Source organism: Stegostoma tigrinum, chromosome 32, assembly GCF_030684315.1.
Source record: "Stegostoma tigrinum isolate sSteTig4 chromosome 32, sSteTig4.hap1, whole genome shotgun sequence".
NCBI lineage: Eukaryota > Metazoa > Chordata > Chondrichthyes > Orectolobiformes > Stegostomatidae > Stegostoma > Stegostoma tigrinum.
In genome coordinates, this window is record NC_081385.1 from 13,168,367 (window position 1) to 13,187,653 (window position 19,287).

General features: G+C 43.3%; 1 protein-coding gene across 5 annotated transcripts in view; it reads right to left on the bottom strand.

Moving 5' to 3' along the window:
- LOC125466883 (cell adhesion molecule 1) overlaps positions 1-19,287 on the bottom strand; it is a 376,965-nt gene that overhangs the window by 90,637 nt on the left and 267,041 nt on the right. For all 5 annotated transcript variants that reach the window (XM_048562001.2, XM_048562003.2, XM_048562002.2 and 2 more), the window contains 3 exons: positions 9,055-9,201; positions 4,575-4,727; positions 1,229-1,366 (listed from right to left, as the gene is read on the bottom strand). In XM_048562001.2, the coding sequence (XP_048417958.1) occupies positions 1,229-1,366; positions 4,575-4,727; positions 9,055-9,201 (438 nt within the window). The remainder of the gene's footprint in view (positions 1-1,228; positions 1,367-4,574; positions 4,728-9,054; positions 9,202-19,287) is intronic.

Here is a 19,287-nt window from a genome sequence, read left to right on the forward strand (position 1 = left end):
AACACAGCTGCAGAACTGCACTACTGAAGTAACAAATTTTGATGCAAAGCATTTTCTTCTATGACATCAATGTCATAGAATCTATGCAGTGTGAAAGTGGGCCATTTGACTCGCTGAGCCTCCAAAGGGCATCCCACCCAAACTACACACCCCAACCCCAATCCTGTAGCCCTGCATTTCTCATGGCTAATCTGCACAGAGCTGGACACTATGGGTAATTTAGCATGGCCAATCCACCTAAGCTGCACATCTTTGGGCGGTGGGAGGAAACTTACGCAGACACAGGGAGAATGTGAAAACTCCACAGATACAGGTCGCCTAAGGGTGGAATCGAACTCAGGTCCCAGCGCATCTACTTTAGCCAATATCTCATTGAATGGCAATCTTGCATTTCTGACACCATTTCCTCATATCCTGCGATACTTCAAACATGCAGACATCTATCAATCTTGGCCTTCAGAATACTCAAATGACTGAGCTTCCACAGACCACTGCAGGAGAATGCCAAAGATTCACGACACAGTGACGAAATTCTTCCTAACTGACCTGCCTTTTATTCGGAGACTGTCAGGGATAACTACCCACCCTTCATTCTTCTATGCTATAGGGAACAAAGACCCAGTACATTTCATGTTTCCTCGGAAGACAAACCCTTCACCACAGGAATTAGTTCAGTTAAATTTTGATACATTCCCACTGTGGCAAGTTTATCCCTCCATTGATCAGGAGAACAAAACAAGGCAACACAACACACCAGCTGCAGTTTAACCAAGGCCCCATACAACTGTAGTAAGGTATCTTTACATTGATGCCCAGATCCTCTTGTAATAAAGGTGATTTATCATTTGCATTCTTAATTGCTTACTAATTTTCATTCAGTTACAATCAGGAACATACAAATACCTTTGAAGTTTATCTTTTCCTAGTCTCTCACTATTTAAAGTAGAGCTATGTAATGGGAGTGGCACTTAATCAGGAGGAGAACACTAGGGCTTGGAGAACCAGGGCTGAGGCCAGGTCTCCTGCCTTCTACCTACAAAGATGTCCCAAGGAGTCGGCAACAAGAATTAGCACAGAAGTTGGAATGTGTGAAACAAAAAAAACTGAAGTGTTGTGGATAATTAGCTAAATGCTACACCTGCCAGTTTGGATTTAGAGTTAGAACATATGTGATATGTTTACAGAGATCAAAACTAATGACTGTTGCCAGTATAGAAAATGTCCAAACCTTGCATCTCTTCATCGCCTTTCAGCCACTTGATCTCAGCAGCTGGCTTGCTACCTGTGGTACTGCACGTGAACTCAACCTCTTCCCCTTCATTCAAGACGTCCTTGTTTGCATCTATGGTCGGAGTTTCTGGTGGAACTAACATTAAAAAGACTGCTTCAGAACGTGCACAAACGAGACAGTTCATTGGCACATATGGAGAGCCTTGTATATTTTTCCTTCGCTAGTTGGCAGAGGGGAAGATGAAGTTCAACATTTTGTTAGTTTACAGCTTAGCGTTAAGAATTCTATGGTCATGCTGACTTTGCATCAATGTAAAGCTCAGTCACTGAGTTGGGATTATCTGGGAATCAGACAGGTGATTAGACTCAAGCACCTTCAAGCAAGCACTCAGGCACTGCAAATGGTGCTGTGCATCCTAATTTCAGAGCAAAATCATAGCTAAACTCAGCTCCAAATCTTTTTTAACACAACTGTCTCTTCACAACAACAGTGAGCAAAGTTTCCACATGTTTATAAGCATGTAGTTCTTCTGGCACTGACCCAAGGTACTGCGACTTGGTTCTCCCAGGTGCACAGTTCTACTGTTCTGACACTGTGGCTTGTGGAAAAACAGTAGGCTCAACATGCCGTTCAAAGTAGCAAGAAATATCCCAGTAGCAACCGTACCCTATACTTTCTATGTGTGACATTTTCAAATGTGGCACTGAGCAGGTGATGGACGCACCGGATGGAAGATTTCTATTATATATATGGACAGATAGATGATAGTCTCATAATAATTTACAACCCGTGGTTGTGTAGCAGTTAGCACCTGGTGGTGATTTGCCATGAACAGCTCTGGAAATGAATTCAATTGTATTGTCTCAGGCCCCAGGCACAGCCCAACAGGCTTTTTCCAAGAAGAAAGTTAAAATGTTTAAAATGGGCACAACTTAGTTGTTTTCTACATACACTGTTCATGACAGATCTACAACTAAATAGCAGTAGTACAGCATGGAAAGTATCAGCTGCCTACTCTGAGTGGTTACCTCAGCAGTTTCTATCTTGGTTGTCCCAAATGTTAAGCTACATAAAGCTTTTCTGGTACCTCCCAAACCCACCATCAAAGGACGACAAAGACAGTTGGAGCCGAGGAGCACTGTTAACCTCAGGTTCCCCTCAGTTATACCATATCTCGTCTGAGGGATTATATGGTTATTCCTTCAACAGCTCTGTTTGAGTATCTGCGATGAACTGCTGCCATCAGTCTAAGGAGGCAGTGCATTGTTATCTCCCAGAGGGTCTCAACGAATGAACAGCAAGTGACGGTCTTGCCAGCAGCGCCCAGTACCGAAAACCATTTTTTTTTGTTCATAGGCTGATGCTTCTCTCTCACTTGATGCTGCCTTCTGATCAGGGAGATTAGTGGGTCGACAGGGCTGACGAGAAAAGCAAACATACTTGACAGAAAATTGCTACTGTGGATTGGCTTAGTGCATTAAAAAGGAGCTGGTATGAAAATCCATGCTCGATGTTACATAGCTTAGTCTCACAGGGAAAACAAAACCCTTCTGATCCACGTTCTCGCAAATCTTTCAATTAAGAATAAAAGTGTTTAACAAAATTCCATTTAATGTATATGCAACGTGTATTAATAAATCTATAAGTGTATTGTACAATTTGTGGGATACTCTACTTTTGCCTTACGAGCAAAGGCGAAACAGACTGGGACTTTACTCACTGGGGGTCGAGAAGAATGAGACATGATCTCACTGAAACATGTGGGATTCTAAAGAAGCTCGACAGGGTTAAAGCTGACAGGGCAAGTCTAGGACCAGAATACACAGTCTCAGAATAAAGTTTAAGTCCGAGAAGAGGAGGACTTTGTTCTGAGGAGTTTGATTGTCTTTGGAACTCCTTGTCACACAGATAGCTGTGAGGGCGGAGTCCTTGTGCATATTTAAGGCTGAGGTTGATAGATGTGGTCAGTCAGGGAATCATGGGTTATGGGGAAAAACAGGCAGCATCTGTGGAATTTGTGCGTCTGCACTCAAATTTCTCACAAAGGGGTCATGACGATTTTCAAACCTCTGTCACAGTACAGAAATGCTCAAACCATTAACACAACAACACTACCATTATTACCAACATTAAGAATTACAGGAATTCCTGAGGGGAGATTTCCTTGGCTTCTACTGGAATTGCATACTAACACAAATCCTGTTAAGGGTATTCAAAAGAATCCAAGCCTGGCTATAGCAAAACAGAAGGAATGAAGCACCATTTGTCTACAGGCACCGTACTTCTGGGAGCTAAAGACTTGCTCAGGCATTCCTGGGGGTCAATATCAAAACGTATGGCAGACGAAATGATTGTGGGGTTCTATGACCCATAGGAAACCAATGATAAGCATGAATAAAACACTATCCTAAAATTTTTACTCTCGTTATAAGCTCACCTAAGTGAAAGCTTTTGATTTTTGCTAAATTTTGATGACATGAGAATGCTAATGTGGGAAATACAACATATTCTCATTTAGACCATCCACTGTCATGAAATGTTAACATGTAAGGAGGATCACAGTATAAAGTATATACGTAGGTACATGATATAGCTCCCTCTCTGCTTAACACCAGCTTGAGAAGAGCGTTCCCCTATTGCAAGATTTTGCCATATTCCCCACTGCTATCTCAGGCTGTGTAGACAATTGCAGACGAAAGGTAGGGTGAGGTATGTTGATCCACGGCACCACTCTTTCACACTGACATACCAACATGCCATAGCAGAGAAACATATTATTGTTCAAAGCACAAATGAACAGCAAGTTCTGGACTTGCCAGCAGGGCCCACTTATTGTTTATAGACTGATGCTTCTCTCTCCTAACGCGATGCTGCTTTCTGATCAGGAAAATTAGGGGGTCGGCAGGGCTGCGAACATTAGACTGACAATACAATCAAAATACAACTGTGTGGATAAAACAGTGCTGCGTTGCATTTACAAAGATTTAACAAGTTGAACAAATAACAGATTCTTGGGAATGATTACTTTGCAGTAAAATCTAATCAAGGACTTCCTTTCAAGAATAAGTATCGTTTAAAAATCTATACACACAAAGATTTGGAATTTAATCTCATACACTAGTTAAAACGCCTCTAACCACAACTGACACCTTTCGTTTGTATCTGTTCACTGTAACATAAAAATGATATAGATTTACAAGGCAATGGGACATGTTCCCCTGCTGATCCTTCTGCAAACAGAGGCTAGGCTGGGGATCAATATAAAATAAAGTTCCACAGATATCTTGGATAAGGTCTAAAATATTGTACTGTTCCATTTCTCTGAGTCAGTGTTGTTACTCACCAAGAACTGTAACTGTAGCAAAGGCTTCCTGGGGAGGATCCGTGTAAAGCTGACAGACATATTTTCCTTCATCTACTAAGGAGACGTTTGACAACGAGACTCTTAACTCACTGCTCGAGAAATTCACCAGCTGAAATCTGTTGTCTTTCAAAGCTGCAAGATGGAAAACAACATTTGAAACATTAAAGTGCAGGTCTGTGAAGGATAACGACAAAAAAAAAAAAAAAATCGATTAATCTTTAAACAAAATCCCAGGGACCAAATGAGGGAGAAGCACTGTGGCACCATGGTTGGTACTTCTGCTTCACAGCACCAGGTACCCAGGTTCGATTCCAGCTGTGGGTGACTGTGAGTGGTGTGTGTACATTTTCCCCATGTCTGCATGGGTTTCCTTAGGGGGCTCCAGCTTTCTCCTGCACCCAAAGATGTGCAGGTCAGGTGGACTCGCCATGCTAAATAGGGAGTGGGTCTGTGTGGGAAGATTTTCAGAGAGTTGGTATGGATGATGGGCCGAATAGCCTGCTTCCCCACTGTAGAGATTCTATGACCAGCTCTAAGCACTTCAAAGGCTAAGAAACAAAATTATAAACAAAGGAATAAATAAAATGGAATAAAAAAAACTGTAAAACTTCAGGAAACAGATCAGTTTGGAAGAAGGACTCGACATGACTTGTTTAGCAGGTCTAGAGACTTGATACAATTGCTTTGATTTTTGTCATTGAGTGAGTGCTGGTTTCCTTTTGTTTACACTGTTCAAGCAACTGATACAGAGCAAGCTACTACTGACATGTAGACTTCTGTCCCTACATGCAATGGGGTGGTTACTTCTTTTCATAGAATCATTCAGCATGGAACAGACCCTTCGGTCCAACTAGCCCACACCGACCATGCTCCCAAACGAAATTATTCCCACTTGTCTGCCTTTGGCCATATCCCTCCATATCTTTCCTATAAAATGTACTTATCCAAATGTCTTTTAAAATGCTGTAACTGTACCTTTCATTGCCTCCTGAATTCTATAGCTCATCACCACCACCAAGGGCCAGACCTATGTGACAGGCCCCTTCCCACTGCTGCCTAAGATTGTCTTGACATTATGTTCTGCCTATGATGTTAAAACCTGCCTGTCTCGTGTGTTGATGTGAGAACAAGAAACTTTGTGGTTGATCACAGTTAACAGCAGTTCTATTTATGGTGTGCTCCTGCAACCAGGGCTGGTGATGGAATTACTAGGCAGTTTTGGCGGTGTGCTACACAAACCCTGGTAGTGGCCCAGCAGGGCATCGCCCTTCAAACTTCAGGTCACTGTAGCACCTCGCCTCTTTCGCCCTCCAGCGTGCCATCAGTAACTCGGACACAAGGGAAGCCTCACAGACAGGCCTATAATTTCTCTCCTCCCCAAACTGGAGAATATCAGCTGGTAATGAAATATTGGCAGCTCAGAAAAGGGTCAAAATGCACAACACGCCTCCAAAAAAATCCTGCTTGGAAGTAAATCATTGTTTTAAAATGTCAACTGTTTCAAGGGATCTTGTCAAAGGCAGAAATTTAGCAAGTTAAAAAGAATCTGAAAAAAGTGGTCACGTCAACATAATTAACACTTGGAAATACATCTTAAACTTCATCCTGCAGTCATCTTTATTGTTGAAACGGAGGAATCAAACTTACTCCCTTTGCTCAAGAGAAAGCTACCAATGTGTTCTCTGCCACAATCTATCACATGCCGACATTCAGCAGAACATACACAGATTGGGCTCCTGCTGTTCCACACTCAGCTCACCTTGTTAGTACAGATTAAGTACGCACTCACTATGTAATACTGGTCCTGAGATGAGGGTTATCAAAACTAGTTTGGGTGATAATGGCTAACCTAATCAAACCATTACCCACTGTGCAAGATTATGATAGAATGCCATTTTTGGCCTTAACTGTATCAAGCGTGCTCGAGACCACCTTGGAACAGAAAGTTGTTGCACAACATTGAGCAACAGGTGAAGCAAGCAGACTCACACAACTATGGGGAAAAACAACACAACTACAGTTCACTAATAACAGGATGCTGCCATCAAACCAAGAGGAAGTTTGCCTACTTCACAGAAGAGTAAATGGATTATACAAGTCTCATTGCTTTGTACAATGCTAGGTATGAAGGCTGGATATCCCAAAGCTGGTGGACCTTATGAAACATTGTACCCCATTAACTATCTTCAGCAGACAGCATGCTCAACCGGCCTGTACTTGCAAACCTTAATATTCAACATCAGATGTGATGCTGCTATTGGACAATATTGACTAAATAATGCTGACATTTTTAATTACTACACTGGAAAACAATTCAAGATTAGTTGGGCTCATGGCTCAATTCACTTGCCCATGCTCCGAATGTTCTCACATAAGGACCCTGTTCATTATGGGTAAAAATACTATGTTCATGCACAATATCTTTTTCAAAAAGGAGAAAGTTAAGCAGACAGCCATATCTACTGCAATCCCCATGACAACACCCTGACTAGATTCTAACTGCCTGGTTTGATTTTAATCAGTTAAAATTGACAGTTTGCAATTCTTGCAGCATTTCTATGCTAATGATTGTCCTACCAATTGGCATGGACTTTTCAGGCTGTATAAATTACTGTTCCCTTTCCAAGTTTGGGTTTCTTGCACCCTGGTTCTGATGATTGCCAAACTAAAAACTTTGACTTTATGTCTCCTTTTTAGCAATAATTCATTGTTTGTGTAGAACTACATAATTTCATTAAATTAGCTTTCAGAGAATGCTGTGGACACTTTGAGCTATTTTTGTAATGTATAGGGATATTTGAAATGCTGAAGAATCCGAACTTTTTAAAAAAATGCTGCTGCTGAGATCATTTCCACATGAGCACTATCAGGAGTTAGACAAAGCAGTGGGGATAATTGGTAAGAACTGTGCTTTAAGTTTGAAATATACTCTCATGCATTTCTCACTGTATTTTACTCATAAGAACATTCTTAAAGACAATAAGCATGATGAATTTAGCCACATTTAGACTGGTCTTAGAGATTCAGAGCCCAATTTATATAACTTGAAAAGAATGCTCTCACTGTGCAATATGTCTAGAGTTTGTAACTTAAGATTTAAAGAATGACAAAGAGTAAAATCCAATAGCTGACCATAATCAAACATCTACCTGTTCCAAACAGGCAAGATGTTAGTGCTAAATGATTCATTCCCTACAACACCCTCTGATAATCATATTTAATCCAGTTGACTGAGAAATCTTACTGAAATCTCCAGCATCTTAGCTTCCAGGATTTAGCCTATTCAATACACTTCATGAAAATTAAAGTACTATTAATGCTGAAAATCTGAAATTCTAGTACTTCGAGTGCTAGAAAAACTCAGCAGGACTGGTGGGGAGGAAGAGAGTTAAAATTGAGTCTGATGTGAAGGAAAACAGGATCACTCTTCTGTGACAGATGAAGTCGATCAAAACAACCAAACATTAAAAGTTTTCAGGGGACATGCTGTGCACACACATCACAAACTGTGCCATCCTCTCCTTGGAGACACTGGAATCTCAATTTCCAGCCAGATCCTTGCCTCGCACATTGCAGAAATAGTCAAAAGACCAAGGTTAACAACAACTATCCATGTTGGTATCATAGCACAAACTGATCATTTCACCCAACTAGACCTTTAAAGTTTACACAGAAACTTGTATATTCTCTACTACATCCAATCCCCTCAATGTAACCTACTTTTCTTCACTCTTCTGAACTCCCTATTCTATTTATTAAATTGTCAATACATAGTTTTCATCATGCTTGCAATTGGAAACAGAGACATACAGAGCGGAAACAGATTCTTTGGTTCAACCAGCCGATACAAACTATGTTCCCAAACTAATCTAGTTCCATGTGCCTGCTCTTAGCCCAGATCTCTCCAAACATGCGTGTCTTTTAAACAAAGTAACCGTACTCACATCCACCTTTCCCTCTGGAAGTTCATTCCAAACATGAAGCATGCTGTGTTAAAAAAAGTTGTCCTTCACCGCTTTCTTAAATCTTCCTCCTCTCACCTTAAAAATACATCCTCCCCGCCCCAAGTCTCGAATCCCCCAATTTAGGGAAAGACACTTCCCATTCACCTTACCTATAGCCCTCATGATTCCATAAACCATTAGAAGGTCACCCCTCAACCTCCTATGCTCTAATGTCAATGCCAACAAATCTTCTCAATCTTAAAGGTCTGTACCTAGTCATTCCTCTGTGTACTCTTTTCTACTGAAGATGAGCTGAAGCCTAGTCAGTTCACTGATAGGCCAGGGCACACATATTACAATGAGATTCATCACCCTAAAAGGATTCAACTCCTCCAGAAAAGGCGGCAACACACATACACATCTGGAGACTACAAACCATAATATGGGGTAAATGACAGCTGAATTAATGAAAAGAAAAACGGCAAATAATTATTGCAGGCAGTTTGGAAACTTACGTCGAACTTCCCGGAAGTAAATGGTTTGTCGACTCGGATTCAACAGCTGGATCACTGAATCGTCATTATTCTTCACTCGGCAGCTGATGGTCGCCACCTCCCCTTCCACCACCACCACATTGTCCGTCACCAGATTCTGCGCATCAGCTTCACAAATTAAAAGCAACAATTAGAAACACTGAAGTGAAACAGTGGTCTTCCCCTGGTATCTGTGCGACAAACCAAACTGGGACACAAATGAAGATTCTCAAAAAAGTCTAGGGGATAGACTAGCTTCTGCCAGAATAGAATGAAACAGGCAGCCCTTTCTAGGCTTAGAAGACCTTAGCTAGTTTTCAAACTTTAATTCACCAGAATGAGTGAGGGCCCTTGTGGTAGCATCCCCACATTTGGGCCTGAAGGTCCAGGGTGAAGTCCCACCTGCTCCAATGGCGCATAATTACATTTCTGAACAGATTGCTTAGAAAATACCTCCATTCAGAAAATAACAGCTCCTGTGGTACACTGTAGTGTCACTACCTCTGGATCAGGAGAGAGTTCAAGTCCCACCTGCTCCAAAGGACTGTCTTAACGTGACTGAGCAGGTTAAATTTAAAAACATCCACTTAAAATTTCAGCTCTGACAAATCTCAGAGTTAGGGAAAGATTACACAAACTCCGCTTCAAATCAGCTAGCTGGGGAGGTAGGGCCTTGCAGTTAGGTTGACAAAGCAATGTTATTTGCTCAAAGTTAAAATTCTTCCTGGTAGTGAAACATTTCTTTTTAACTGGAGAGAAAATCCCCTTGGTCTATGCCTTGCTGACATACTGAATTGTCAAGAAGGAACCAATCACATTGCCATATTATACCTTGCAAGCATACGTGAATTAACACTGCTATATGTGTAGAGGTGATTCGCCACCACTGCAGCATAATACTGCAGTAGTTTCCTTCAAACATGCCACTTTTGAAGGCATTTTCAAGATTAATTTTAACTTGGGTGGGCATGTTGGACTACAATCAATTTTTCAATTCTGGATGTTCAAATATTGTCGATTCAAGTTTCCTTCAGCTCTTGCCCAAATCCAACATCTAGCGTTATTTCAAAAAGCACACAGAGCAAGACTGCAGTTTCAGATATCGGCCATCCTGTGGCCTCAGTGCTCAATTTCAGTTGCAGCATTCCAGAAGAGAATTAACCACAAGGCATGCAGGGTGTTTCCATGAATTCCCCCACAGTGTGACCTCTAACCTCTCCCACCTTTCTCCACACCGCAAGGTAAACAGTGCTTTCAGGCAGCGAAAGAAATACATGTGCAGAAACCCTTCTAACACACTCTTTCAAAAACTTGTTCCAAGCATACTGCATGTCCAAAATCTTTTCTGAAACCTACTTCAACTCTAGGTTCCCATCTCTGCTTCTCCCCCCCCCCCCACCCAATCAGCTTTGGGCACTCTGACATACCAAAGTGTCAATTACTGGAAAACCTAGGAATGAATCAAATTTCAACTTGCAATAGTCATTTCCTCAACACAGCACACTCAGGCAGTTGAAATTGGGCATGAAAATTTTAAAATGTGGTGCAACAGGTTACTACAAATAATCTGAAGCAATATACTTTGAGTATCGGAAGTGACTAATTTATCACAGTCGTATTATGTCCATTGTGTATGACCTAATGCTAAAGCTATCACAGAGAAAATAACGGTACAGAGGTTCCATCTTAAAGGAATAGGTTGAATGTCATTTCTATTGATTACCAATAACAGGAGCCAATAGGCCACAATCTTTGTTTAAGAGAATTAAGGTTTCTGGAAACTCAGTTGAACAGGATTGCAGTAATTACCTGACACGGAGTTATTTTCACAGTCCTACGTAACTTTCACCTCCACGTTTATGTTAACAAACACAGATGCACAAAGTTATCGGATGCTACTGATTATTTGTTAAAATTGGGAGGTTCAAATATCTTCTAACAAGGGACACAGCATTTTACATGAGGTGCCAAGCCAAGGTAGAATCTCTAGTTCATTGATTCAAGGTGGATGTTAACAAATCTCGTAATTTTGTTCTTGCAGAACTGAATTCCACTTCTTCCACGGAAATCATTACAAAACGGGCAAGTTGTTACTGTTTGTGGGTCCCCTCTCTCCACAAAAAGCCTACAGTGGTCACTTGTATGTTAAGAATACCACTGAACATAAATTATTCAGTGAAGCCGTGTGGAAACTGTTTTGATTGAATTATCAGGGCGATGGACTGATCCTGTGATGCTTGGTCTAAATTTCACTGTGCCAGCACATTTCAGACACAGTTACAAACTCTATTAATACACTCCAGAAATACATTTATAACAGATTCAAATTGACAGGAGCTGTGAGCTCGTTTAAAACATTGTTTTATGGACAGCATAAAATTACATTCGCGAGGTCGGTTTCTACTGCCATGTTGGGTTCTTGCTGTGCTATTTCTGTTGAATCATATTACTTTACTGCTCATCAAGAATATAGAGAATTCAGGCTCCTATTCTGCTGCCTCCCTCCTACACTCCAACTCCCTCGACTGTATCAAAACATGAACACCAGCTTTCAAATGTGAGATTGACGAGGCTTCATAGATAAAGATTCACAATTCATCAATGGCCAAGTTTCTCCAAGTTCTTCACTCAGCAGTTGGCAATTCAACGTGAGCAGATTGCATTGTGTTTCTGAAATCCCTTCTGTAGAACTTAAAAAGTGAACAAGTATTTATGGAGGGTACAGATGCCAAGTGATTTGCCATCTTTCCTTTCCCCCATACTCTTCTGAAGCCACGGGTATATGCATGGAACTGGTACTGAATCACAGCTAGAGCTGACCCTATTCCAGTTTTATGTTCCCTCACACATCTCCTTCACTCAGTGTGGATTTGTTGGGCCAAATGATCCGTTTCCACACTACAGGGATTCTATGACGACTCAGGAATACAGGACCAAGAGGAGGCCATCTCAACTGTCAGATTTTACCACCACAGTGAGATCGAGGTTGATCTTCATCCTATCTTCAAGGGCCTGTCTTCCCTCTCCATGAAATAACAAGGTGTAGAGCTGGACGAACACAGCAGGTCAAGCAGCATCAGAAGAGTAGGAAAGCTGATGCCTCAGGTCTGGGCCCTTCCTATTCATTTCATAGCTAGCAAAAATCTAACCGTCACATATCTAAATTACGCAGTTCCAGTCTTTTTGGGTTTTGGGTGATTTTTTCCTCTACCTAGTCAAGGCGCTCTGAAACCCATTGTAATTTGTGCTACAGTAATCTCTAAATGAAGACCATAAGAAACAGGAACAGGAGTAGGCCATTCAGCCCCTCTACACTACCATTCTATAGGATCATAGTTGCTCCCATATTCCTCACATCCGTTTTCCTCAATTTTCCCCACAACCCTCCTGATCAACAGTCTATCTCAGCCTTAAATATACATAAAGACTCTGCCCCATACAGCTCTCTGTGGCATGGAGTTCCAAAGACACTCAATCCTCAGAGGAGAAATCCCTCCAAAGCTATTCAACTCATGATATTAAAGATGTGATCTGCCTGGAGCCTCAAACTCCACTGAGATTTACAATCATTTCAATTGGTGGGGATAATTTTCTTCAAGAGTTCTCTGGGTCACAATGTAAAACAGCTTTGTTAAACTTAATATCAGAGATAATGGGAACTGCAGATGCTGGAGATTCCAAGATAATAAAATGTGAGGCTGGATGAACACAGCAGGCCAAGCAGCACCTCAGGAGCACAAAAGCTGACGTTTCGGGCCTAGACCCTTCATCAGAGAGGGGGATGGGGGGAGGGAACTGAAATAAATAGGGAGAGAGGGGGAGGCGGACCAAAGATGGAGAGTAAAGAAGATAGGTGGAGAGAGTATAGGTGGGGAGGTAGGGAGGGGATAGGTCAGTCCAGGGAAGATGGACAGGTCAAGGAGGTGGGATGAGGTTAGTAGGTAGCTGGGGGTGCGGCTTGGGGTGGGAGGAAGGGATGGGTGAGAGGAAGAAACGGTTAGGGAGGCAGAGACAGGTTGGACTGGTTTTGGGATGCAGTGGGTGAGGGGGGAAGAGCTGGGCTGGTTGTGTGGTGCAGTGGGGGGAGGGGATGAACTGGGCTGGTTTAGGGATGCAGTAGGGGAAGGGGAGATTTTGAAACTGGTGAAGTCCACATTGATACCATATGGCTGCAGGGTTCCCAGGCGGAATATGAGTTGCTGTTCCTGCAACCTTCGGGTGGCATCATTGTGGCAGTGCAGGAGGCCCATGATGGACATGCTGGGCACCCGCATGGGCCCCAGCTACGCCTGCCTCTTTGTAGGTTACGTGGAACAGTCCCTCTTCAGCACCCACACAGGCCCCAAACCCCACCTCTTCCTCCGGTACATTGATGACTGTATCGGCGCCGCCTCTTGCTCCCCAGAGGAGCTCGAACAGTGCATCCACTTCACCAACACCTTCCACCCCAACCTTCAGTTCACCTGGGCCATCTCCAGCACATCCCTCACCTTCCTGGACCTCTCAGTCTCCATCTCAGGCAACCAGCTTGTAACTGATGTCCATTTCAAGCCCACCGACTCCCACAGCTACCTAGAATACACCTCCTCCCACCCACCCTCCAGCAAAAATTCCATCCCCTATTCCCAATTCCTCCGCCTCCGCCCCCACGATAAGACATTCCACTCCCGCACATCCCAGATGTCCAAGTTCTTTAAGGACCGCAACTTTCCCCCCATGGTGATCGAGAACGCCCTTGACCACGTCTCCCGCATTTCCCGCGACACATCCCTCACACCCCGCCCCCGCCACAACCGCCCCAAGAGGATCCCCCTCATTCTCACACACCACCCTACCAACCTCCGGATACAACGCATTATCCTCCGACACTTCCGCCATTTACAATCCGACCCCACCACCCAAGACATTTTTCCATCCCCTCCCCTGTCTGCTTTCCGGAGAGACCACTCTCTCCGTGACTCCCTTGTTCGCTCCACACTGCCCTCCAACCCCACCACACCCGGCACCTTCCCCTGCAACCGCAGGAAATGCTACACTTGTCCCCACACCTCCTCCCTCACCCCCATCCCAGGCCCCAAGATGACATTCCACATTAAGCAGAGGTTCACCTGCACATCTGCCAATGTGGTATACTGCATCCACTGTACCCGGTGCGGCTTCCTCGACATTGGGGAAACCAAGCGGAGGCTTGAGGACCGCTTTGCAGAACACCTCTGCTCAGTTCGCAACAAACAACTGCACCTCCCAGTCGCAAACCATTTCCACTCCCCCTCCCATTCTCTTGATGACATGTCCATCATGGGCCTCCTGCACTGCCACAATGATGCCACCCGAAGGTTGCAGGAACAGCAACTCATATTCCGCCTGGGAACCCTGCAGCCATATGGTATCAATGTGGACTTCACCAGTTTCAAAATCTCCCCTTCCCCTACTGCATCCCTAAACCAGCCCAGTTCGTCCCCTCCCCCCACTGCACCACACAACCAGCCCAGCTCTTCCCCCCCCACCCACTGCATCCCAAAACCAGTCCAACCTGTCTTTGCCTCCCTAACCGGGTCTTCCTCTCACCCATCCCTTCCTCCCACCCCAAGCCGCACCCCCAGCTACCTACTAACCTCATCCCACCTCCTTGACCTGTCCGTCTTCCCTGGACTGACCTATCCCCTCCCTACCTCCCCACCTATCTTCTTTACTCTCCATCTTCGGTCCGCCTCCCCCTCTCTCCCTATTTATTCCAGTTCCCTCCCCCCATCCCCCTCTCTGATGAAGGGTCTAGGCCCGAAACGTCAGCTTTTGTGCTCCCGAGATGCTACTTGGCCTGCTGTGTTCATCCAGCCTCACATTTTATTATCTTGTTAAACTTAATCTCTTGTTTGAGTATGAGGCTTCAAGAATATAAACGTCATTTTGATGTCTGTGGAACAAATTACTATAAAGCCTAGCATTCATTTTCTTACTCCTATAATCAGGGACACATTGGAAGTTGAAACCCTGGCTTTCTTTTATTTTGTAACCAACTAAAAATATTTACATTCAGATGCAGGAACAATTCATTGTTGGCACACATGGTGGTGCCCAATTTGACTGTCAGCTCCAGTACACTAGTCAAGCAGGATTGAGAAATAATCTATACCTGGCCTACTCTAATGTTAGTTTGAGGCTAAACTTTGTCATTACTTGCCTTAGGCAGAATTTGCAGCCAAAATTTAGCAAAGCTGGAGTTTCATTGTGCTGACAGCCAGTAAGTAAAGTTTGTGATTTCTGAGCAAGATTTGTGACAATTCTAAGCGTGGAAGCTTTTCAAATCTGAAACCTATAATAGGAGCAGGAATGCTGGCATTTCGGGCCTAGACCCCAGAAACGTCAGCTTTCCTGCTCCTCTGATGCTGCTTGGCCTGCTGTGTTCATCCAGCTCTACACCTTGTTATCTCAGATTCTCCAGCATCGGCAGTTCCTACTATCTCCAAAACTTTAATACTTTAGTTATCAGTTCAGGACGGTGATTGTGATCATCCATAGCTCAGATTCTGTACCAGTTGGTATTACACTGCCTAATTACGTCATCTGTTTTAAGTGCCAAGAACTCGGCAAATATTTAGAATGACACACTGTCTGGGAATCGCTTGACAAGCATTTCAACAAGAGATGACACAGAGATGGCCCCACAATATCGGTTGAACTATCTAACACATCTGAATTGCAATCATTATGTTCAAGGCTCATTTCATTCAGTTGAGCTGGTAAAAGAGATAATTCATATTCTTTGTTAATTATACTTCCATTAGGATTGAAGCTTGAGAAACTTTGTGGAATTGAAGAGATGCCAAACAGCGAGGCTGAGTGAATTGTGAATCAGACTCATTATAATGGGAACTGCTTCTCAGTAATTTAACAAAAGCAAGCGTCTCCCAAAGCATTCATGCTATACACAGAACACACCAATGCAAACCCACAACACAAACATCAGTACAGCCCAGCTCTCTGGGAAGAGGTGTTCCAATTATATTTTTTTATTAATTCACAGCATGAGGCCGTCACTAGCAAGGCCAGCAATCATTACCCATCCCAGAGGGCAGTTAAGAATCTGGAACCAGATGTAGGCCAGACGTGGTAGGGATGGCAGTTTTCTTCCCTAAAAGTACTTTAATGAACCAGTTGGGTTTTTCCAACAACTGACACTGATTCATGGTCATTATTGGACTCTAGTTCAATAAAAATCTTGAGCTGAATCTGCTGTGGCAGGATTCAAACTCAGGTCCTCAGAACATGGCCTGGGTCTCCGGATTAACAGCCAAGTGATTAATACCACTAGGCCACTGGCTCCCCAAAATGAAAGGAAGGAACTGATTTCCAGATGCCAGAAATGTGCATATCTGTGAACAAACTCTGTGTTGAGCCTCAACTGTTAAATACATTAAAAAATTCAGCTTGTAGGAGATAAATCTAGGAGATTTTCAGTGTTCTCTGGAAGTCGCCCGAATGCTACAATGATCGTGAAAAGCCAGGTTGGAGGTTGGGGACGAGGGGGGTCTGTAGCTGGGAATCTCCTGCCTTCAGGAAGGGCAATCTCAGACAGGAAGGGCACATGATTAGGTGGCATTATGCCAAGCCAGATTCTGCACCCCGCCTCCATGTTTGGGACCAAGTTGGAAAGACGGGTAATTGACTTTGCTGCCAATTGGGGCCCTTAAGTGTCCAGTTCAAAACCACTTAAGGGGCCTTAGTCCACCCCCTCACCCATTGGGACGGATTGCTGGGATGGCATATGAGGAGACGTTAAATTGGTTAGGATTATGTTTGCTGGCATTCGAAAGAATGAGCAGTGGGGAAACTTACAGAAACTCAAAAATCTAACAGGAATAGATAGGGAGGATGTTGACAATGACTGGGCAGTCCAGGACCAAGGGTCACAGTCTAAGGATACATGGTAAACCATTTTGGACTGAATGCAGAGACATTTGTTCCCCCAGAGTGGAGAGTCTGTGAAATTCACTACCGCAGAAAGCGGCCAAGGCCAAAAACACAATGATTTCAAGAGTTGGGTGTAGCACAAGGGGCTAAAGGGATCGAAGGATATAGGAGAAAACAGGAACAAGGGACTGAGTTGGATGGTCAGCCACGATCATGATGAATGATAGAGCAGGCTTGAAGGGCCGAACAGACTATTCCCGCTCCTATTTTCTTTGAGTAACCAGCAGCTGATGGGCTTGTTGTTGTGTGGCATTCCAAATAGCTCCAATGTTGCAGGCAGTTTGACTCCTCTTGGTTTGGGGGTGAGGGGGTTAGGATTAAGGGCCTAACCAAACACTGACGGGGAAGGAGGTGCAGAGTTGGAGTTGACAGCCCCCATCTCTGCTTTTGACCTGCTTCCTCCCTCTCCCCAAAACCCTTCGACTGAAGAATGCAGCACCACCCCATACCCAAACCCCCATATCAATTACCTTGTCCTGGGTCCTCCATGATCCTGGGATTTGAGGAGATCAGGGCTACTGTCCCAGCAGCAGCCACAGTTTCCAGTGTGGCGCTGCTGAGCAATAAAAAACAAACTGCTGGCATCTGGTTGGTCAGTAATTCTTGATGGGAGGGACTTTCTATCCCAAGAATCTTGATTCCATGGGAAGACCTGCCAGAGGCCTCACCACTGACTTGTCGGTGTGGGGTCTGGTGGACTTGACTCTGAAGGGCCAGAGTGAGAGTGTCTCACTTGTGTCTACTTGGCCACCCATCGAGACCCTAATGGCCCAACAAGACACTGCCTGAAGTCAATGTATGAAGCTATGATAGGATTGTTAGTGGAATTACTCCAGCGTGCACTCACTATAGTTAGGATACTTTAATTATCAGTTATATTCATTGCTGCAACACTACTTGTAAATAAAAAAAACACATCCAGCAAAACATTGACTGAGGATACCAAAAAATGTTGGTTAAATCCCCTATTGCTTCAGCTTGAAAGACATTTTCAGAATTTATTTCAAAAAAAGTAATAACCAGGAAACTTACTGGTCCACGAGTCATTCTTCAATGCTATGTGCATTACTACATCTATGCAATGCAAACAAAAGAGACCAACTCATGCAATTTTATTTGCAATTGTCTGCTTTCAATTGAAAAAAGCAGAAATAACTTATTCTATCAGAACTAGGCAAGGATGCACAGTTTTCAAACCCTTCACTTGCTTTCCTCCTTAGTTGAATAGATTGTGCAAGTCAACCAAAAAAAAAAATCAGGATCTAATGGATGAGAAAGTAAGATGAGGGGCAACTACAGGATGCAATATAGGTAACAACCAGTAGAGGGCATGTCATTGCACACCCTGATCCCAAAAACCCTGATCCCAAAAATACTTCCTTTTTGTTCTAAGCAAAACAAATGCAATGAAAATCCTAGATGACTTTAAACATACACATGTACGCCTGTGCCAAGGTCTTCTTTCTATAGCATGCAAAGAAATCGTGCAAACTGCAGGAGAAGTGGAACAGGCAAAAAGGTCAAATAAGGGAACTGTTAGAAAAAGTTTAAAAGAAAACACAATTGAAAAAGTATTCAGCTCTTCCAGCTGTGAACAAATCCATCTGCAAAATCAAAGCTGGTCTCTTTCTGGTTCACTGGTACCATTAAGTTTAAATGAGATTTTGGCCACAGCTTTTATCCTGATTGCTGGAGACAGTCTCTGCTTTAAACTCTTATTACCCAGCAGTAATTGGATCATTCACCCCAATCTGAATTCATCACCTCGGGCCAAATTGCAAGGTTTTCAAATTTGGACAACCAGCTGAAGAAGTGTATTCAAATTAAAATTCACGTGCACAAGACAGACAAGTCCCTTCCCAGCATCTTTATTAAAATTTCTTAGAGTATCAGGACTCCTAGGAATTTTAAATGGGATGAGATTTTGGGATTAAGGGAGTGGGCGCAAGAGAAACACAAATGGCATCTCCGGGCGATTCAATTAATGCTATTTAAATATTAGCCTTCTAGTAGAAAATTTAGAAACCAGCTTTAGCAACATTGTCATGGGCAGAAACCAAAAACAAAAAGTTTATCCTGACTGGCTCAGATCTTCAAGTGAATAAAAAAAAATTACAGCGGTTATCCCCAAAAGAGGCTTTAATGTGTGACATGGTGGTAACATATTTTTCTGATGGAGGGAGCATTTCACTTGTGGTTGCTCCAACACAAGTTAACACTGCGAGAGGAAAGGAGGATGTTGGC